Source organism: Mirounga leonina, unplaced genomic scaffold (genome assembly GCF_011800145.1).
Source record: "Mirounga leonina isolate KUSES-001 unplaced genomic scaffold, KU_Mleo_1.0 Mir_175, whole genome shotgun sequence".
Lineage (NCBI taxonomy): Eukaryota > Metazoa > Chordata > Mammalia > Carnivora > Phocidae > Mirounga > Mirounga leonina.
In genome coordinates this window covers 33,414,166-33,420,165 of record NW_023270453.1, presented here as the reverse complement: position 1 = coordinate 33,420,165, position 6,000 = coordinate 33,414,166, and the positions used below count along the sequence as shown (strand labels likewise).

General features: G+C 43.8%; 1 protein-coding gene across 13 annotated transcripts in view; it reads left to right on the top strand.

Annotated features, from left to right (window-relative positions):
• The first annotated feature begins 216 nt into the window (after window positions 1-216).
• MARF1 (meiosis regulator and mRNA stability factor 1) overlaps window positions 217-6,000 on the top strand; it is a 43,803-nt gene continuing 38,019 nt past the window's right edge. For 11 of the 13 annotated variants that reach the window (XM_035022331.1, XM_035022336.1, XM_035022335.1 and 8 more), the window contains exons 1-2: window positions 217-334; window positions 3,831-4,032. In XM_035022331.1, coding sequence (XP_034878222.1) covers window positions 3,889-4,032 — 144 coding nt within the window. In that variant the 5' untranslated portion in view covers window positions 217-334; window positions 3,831-3,888. Of the gene's footprint in view, window positions 335-3,830; window positions 4,033-4,948; window positions 5,924-6,000 lie in introns of those variants that run through there. The other 2 variants (XM_035022329.1, XM_035022328.1) reach the window with 2 other exon arrangements.

Sequence of the window (6,000 nt, the reverse complement as noted above, 5' to 3'; positions counted from 1 at the left end):
CCAGGAAAGGTCCCTATTTAGGGGTTTATCGGGAGGGGACTGAGCCTGACGAGGCTGCAGGGCCGCGAGGCCCCGCCCCCCCCGGGGTTCCCAGCACGCCCCGCGCGGGGAGGACGCGGCGGCGGGGGCGGGGTGGAGGAAGGGGCGGAGCGAGGGGGGAGAGAAGGGCGTCGGTTTTGCGACAGGGGCGGTGCGGTGCGGAAGCGGAAGTGGAGGGTGCGCTTGGCGGCGGCGGCGGGAGCTGCGGAGTCGGGAATCAAAACAAAGGGCTTGGGGGGGGCGGGGGGAAGGCGGCGGGGCCGGAATGTGAGCGGAGGTGGAGCCCGCGGCTGAGGTGAGTTGGCTGGCAGCTCTGGGGACTAGTTCCTGACGGGCTCACAGCTCTGGGGCCACCGGCTGGAGGCGGGACAGCGTCCCCCCCTTCCCCTGCCCTTTGCTGGCGGGGGGTGGGGGAGGTTGGCTACTCCGAGGGGAAGGACTGGGACTCAGCAGTCAGGCCCCCACCATAGGTTCGGGTTGTCTCCCTTTCAGGTCCGTTCACGACTGCCACTGCTGCGCCCCTGCTGCCCTTTGAGGGTGTTTGGCTCCCCGTCCGCACCTGTCCCCCTGCTCCCTGTCGGGGTTCCAGGCGTGGAGAGCACCCTTTCCGGAGCACTGTGCACAGTTGGAAGGTTAAGAGAGGAAGAAAGGGGCGGGTGTTTTCCAGCCCCACTGAGCGTTTTTGCATTCTCCTCGGCAGTTTAGTACTCCCTAGGGTGTACTCTCTGGCTTGACAGATAGGGTTGAGTTGCCTTAGGGCATGAGCCACTCCCACTACTAATTGTAACTCTACACCGTCATACACATTTTCGTTTCTCAAGCACCTTTCTGGTATTACCAAGAGCTTTCCATTTACATTTGTATCTTTTGGACTTCCCCATTTCTCTGAGCGGTAAATATGCTGTTTTGCATACACGGAAATCAAAACCTAAACTGTCTTCCTAGATACTGAACTCTTCACTCGTTCAACAATTGTTGATATGCACCAGGCACTGGTAGGTGCAGGAAATACAGCAATGAATGAGAAAACATGATGTCTGCTGTCATGGAGTTTACAGTCAAGTAGGGGAGACATATAATAAAAAATCAAGCAAATAAACAATTTTGGATAGAACTATGAAAAAAAAAAGTAAAAGGACTGGGTGGTGTGGGTTTCCACGACTAACTTGGGTGTTAAGAGAAGGTCATTTCTAGATTTTATACTTTGATTGTCTCATTAAATCCCAACAATAGCCCTATAAGGATGCCACAGTTATTATCAGGCCCATTTCACACATAGGATCTGAGGTTCAGAGAGGTTGTGAACTCTCCATAGCGACACATAGAGGAAACAGCAAAATTGGGGATTAATACACAGACTGACATCAGAGTCTGTGCTCTCAAGCACTATCTGAATTGTTCAAAGAATGTCACTCAGATCAACAGAAAACGTGCTTTGGCTACCTAAGTTACTTAGTGGTATTCCCGGAAATGCTTGGGAAATTTTCTGGGTTCAGGCCACTAGCAAGCTAATACATTTGTACTTTCTGTTGATTGTGTTGAGCCATACTGAAGGCACCTTGGTGTGGTGGAAAGAGGTGGATAAGCCTGGCTCTGCCCCCTTTTTAATTATGTGATCTTGGCAAGTTACAAAACTTAATTAAACTTCTGTTTACTCCTGTGTAAAATTGTGGCTTATTTCTCCCTTGTCTATCGGATTTACTGTGGGGGAAAAGATGACATAAATGAATCTTATTGTCTGGTTGTTTTCATCATTGTATCCCTTGTGCCAAGCACAGGCCTGTTATGTAGTAGATATTAAATAATTACTGAATGAGGAAATAATGTTAAATAAAAAGGCTTTGTAATTGGTATCGTACACTACCTGTTAGTACCGTTCAGGATTGGCCTTGAAGAGATTTGAGAGAGCATGTTGAAGTTGTGTATTGTTGTGAATATCCCAGATTTCTGTGATCTAGAGAGGAGTTTGTTGGGGGATACAAGACCTGTGTTTAGTAGGAAAAACAACAATCATAATTTATTGTCATTGTGGCAGTTAACTCCATTTCTGCTTCCACACTAACTCCTAACTGTACATAGTAGGTGAATAGTTGCTGTATTCATTCCTTAATTTAACAAATAATTATTTAGTTTACACTATGTTGCAAGCCCTGTGCTTGGCACAAGCTCTACATTGCGGAAGACAAAAATGGGTGGTGGGGTCCTTTATGTAATTCCCCCCCCCCCCAGCAGTGCTGCGGAGGGGGAGAGATTAGCCACACTCTGCAAACGAAGAAACTGAAACTTAATGAAGTTTTTGTAGCTTCCACATAAGGGCCAAATAGTAAATATTTTAGGCTGTGTGGACCATGCAGTTTCTGTTGCAAATACTTGACTAGGTAGCTGTAGTGCATAAATAGCCACATACAGTATTTAAACAAATGTCTCTTATTTATAGACACCAGAAGTTGAATTTCATATATTTAGTGTCACAAAATATTATTTTGATTGCCCCCCCCCGCCCCAGAATTAAAAAGTGTAAAATACCTTCTTAGTTTGAAGGTCACTTAAATACAAGCAGTGGGCTGGTTTTGGCTAGTAAGCTATAGTTTGCCTGCCCTTGCTTTTTGTGATCAGTTCTATATTTTAGATTGAGTACTCATCTCTCCCTTCACCATACTATGTAGATCTTACAATCTCTTGAGAAGAGCATCTTATCAGAGAGAGAGCTAAAAGAAATTGTTTTCTTTATGTCCAGGAGAAATTTCTGATAAATTGATAACCTTAAAACGGCCACTGTAGGTAAGAATAGGTGGTGGTTCGGTGTGATGGCGAGGTCTTGGAAATGAGGTTCAGTTGTCCTTACCATTGGCAGGCTGCCTCCATGCCCACTGGCTCTTATTGATTTGATCTGCTTTTATTGTACTGTTTAAGACTTACAAGAATGTGGTTGCACTGGAGTAGACACAGCACATCTGTGACTTGAGATTTCTCAGATTTTTGGTGGTATATCATTGTACTTTTGTAATAAGTAAATGAAGAAATTGGTTCGATTTGTTCTGTAGCAGAATCAAATTCACAGAGTTCACTTAATTTGGACCTTCCATAGTCACATCAACGACACAGTGGGATAGGTTGCTATTAAGTCAATTTCAGTACGTAATTGGCAATGAAGACACGTAATTGTTCTTTTACTAAAATTACATGCTCTCTTTGTTAACTTTTTTACCCTCACCAGTAGGGTCTTTAGGGAGAGATGGTCGAGAAGAATTAAGAAAGAACTATAGAAGAGGCCTGCGCAGGGCTGGAGGAGGTTGGCCCTTGGCTAGAATTCTACTTTTATTCCTTATGATCTGACTTGTTGGGAGCCATTGTACCATAAATATAGTTGTGCCATAAGTACAGCTGTAGTCTCACTTTTTTACAAATTTGTTTGAGAGAGAACGGGAGTGCACACACAAGCTGGGGGGAGGGGAGAGGGAGAAGCAGGCTCCCCACTGAGCAGGGAGCCCAACTTGGAGCTCTTGATCCCAGGACCTGAAGACTGGGACCTGAGCCGAAGGCAGACACTTAAGCAACTGAGCCACCCAGGCACCCCTGCAGTCTCACTTTTTTTTTTTTTTAAGATTTTATTCATTTGAGAAAGCGCGCACACACACAAGCAAGGGGAGAGGCAGAGGGAGAGGGAGAAGCAGACTCCCTGCTGATCTGGAGCCCAACATGGGGCTCAGCCACCCAGGTGCCACAAGTCTCACATTTTAATAGTGAAATTTGTACTTAGGCAAATAACTTTGAGATCTCATTCTTAACAGGGTGGAAGAATGAAAGAAAAGAAAGATGAAAGAATGTTGAACCACTTTGTATGGCTGTATGATGGAAGGAAGCGGAACTGAGGACTCCTGCAGTAGAACACCTGGATGGCTGCAACAAAATAATGATGCTAAGCCATGGCTTTGGAAATTCTCTAATTGCTTTTCTCGTCCTGAGCAGACATTGCCACTTAGTCCCCAAACGGTAACTATGCACAAGACAGAGGATGTAGCAAATTCCTTATGCAAATAGATGTGCTGTCTGTTTGGTCTGGGGCAGTCTTCTCTCCCTGGAGTCTGTGCTAAGTTTTACCTTGTATCCTGCTTATTCTTCCTCATAGCACATGATTATAATTCCTGACTCAAGGAGAGTGTACATTTTTTAACTCCTGCACTCCTATTCTAAGGAACTGTAGGTGCTTTAAATATTTAATGTTAACATTTGGGGAAGATTTGTTTCTTAAGAAAGTCACAGATTCCAAAGATAAAATCCAGATTGTAGAGTCAAATCAGAAGAAAGTATAAAATAGATTTTATTTCACTCTAACCTTCTGAGTCTTAAAATCAAGGGAAGATTGATAGGACCTTATTGGCAGTCTTTTCCTGTTCCAGATTTCTCTTGAATATTTAAATGTGTCTGTAACTTCCTTTGCCTTTTCATAGTGATTTTGACTTTTTCTGATTTCATTCCATGCACCATATTACCACATTTCTAGTCTATGTCTTTTTTTCTTTCTTTTTTTTTTTTCTTTTTTTGCTACTGCACTTGGGATTTAAATGAGTCTACTATGCATTTACATAAGGGTATTAGTAACTTTTTAAAAACTCAACTAAATTCCCAATCTTCTCCAGGTTTTCATTATATAGTTACCTTTTTTTTTGCATGGCATCAGTAATTGAGGTCAGTGACTTCAGGGGCACTTGGCAACAGGGTTGGCAGCTCAGACAGGGCTTCCTGGGCTGGAGGATCTGGCCCTTATGGAGTCACACAGTACAGGATTGCACTCAACTTTACAGATCCAGAAACCTGATTTTATCAGTGGCACCCAGGATTGAGTAAATTCAGGGGAACCAACTCATGATAATCCTGACCATAAGAGCCAGATCTTTTTTTTTTTTAATGAGCCAGATCTCTATAAATCAGAATGCCAGTAATTTCCAGCCTAAACTGTAATTACCAAGAGGGCAGAACACACTGCTTGTTGGCAGTCAGTCATTTGCTACCTCCTCCCTTTTAGGAAATGTCCAAGTGAAAAATCCAAATTTCTCCTAAATGAGTGTACTCTCCTAGATGAGTGTAGAACCACAGCCAAAGGAGTGAAATCATAGCAGTCAGATGGCCCTTTCTATGCTCTGAGGGAAGAGCATGTCTCTCTCATTGTATCAGGACATCCTCTTTCTCTTAATAGTTCCTGCAGTCAGCCAGTAGGGGCTATTGATTAGTTAGATTCCCTTTTCAGTAGCCAGGTACTCTGCTGAGTGCTTTATGTGCACTATCTCTTTTGTCCTTCTAACAACTGTAGGAGAAACTGAAATGTAAAAGAGGTTATGTAACTTACCCAAGGTCCTAAAACAGTTCCTGAGTATCACATTCAAACCCAGGTCTCTGACACGGGTGCCATGCTATGACTTTGTAAATATACTGGCCTCCTGTATCTGTGTTAGAGGCATATGACAGACTATTTCTCGGCATCTTATTCCTAAATAGTTTTCTAATTACTCTAATTCTTGTCCCTGACTACAAAGTAATTGTTGGCATTATGGCTTTAGGTCATGATATCCTAGAGTTTGCCTAATAATGTCAACAACACATTTAAGACCTCTCCATGGATGGGCCACTGGGGTAGATGGCTATCTCATCCTTAATGTTTGGAATCGTCTGGAGGACCTTCCTAAATCCTTTATGGTCTGACTGCAAGAACTATTAAGTCTTTTCCTCCAAGCGCTTGGCTCAGAAGCCATCTTTATTGAATACTGTTTGTGACTGTGTTGTTTTCATACCATCTGTTTTGTCTTTAGAAGACCCTGTGAGGCAAGGGGAAGTTATCAAAGGGAAGTCCCTGAGGCACAGATGGTTAACCTGCTTTGCTGAACATGTAAGCAGAACCCTCCCCCAGTCTCCTAAAATTCAGGAAGGACACAGTCTTGATTTTAGTTATCTGTTTTGGTGTTC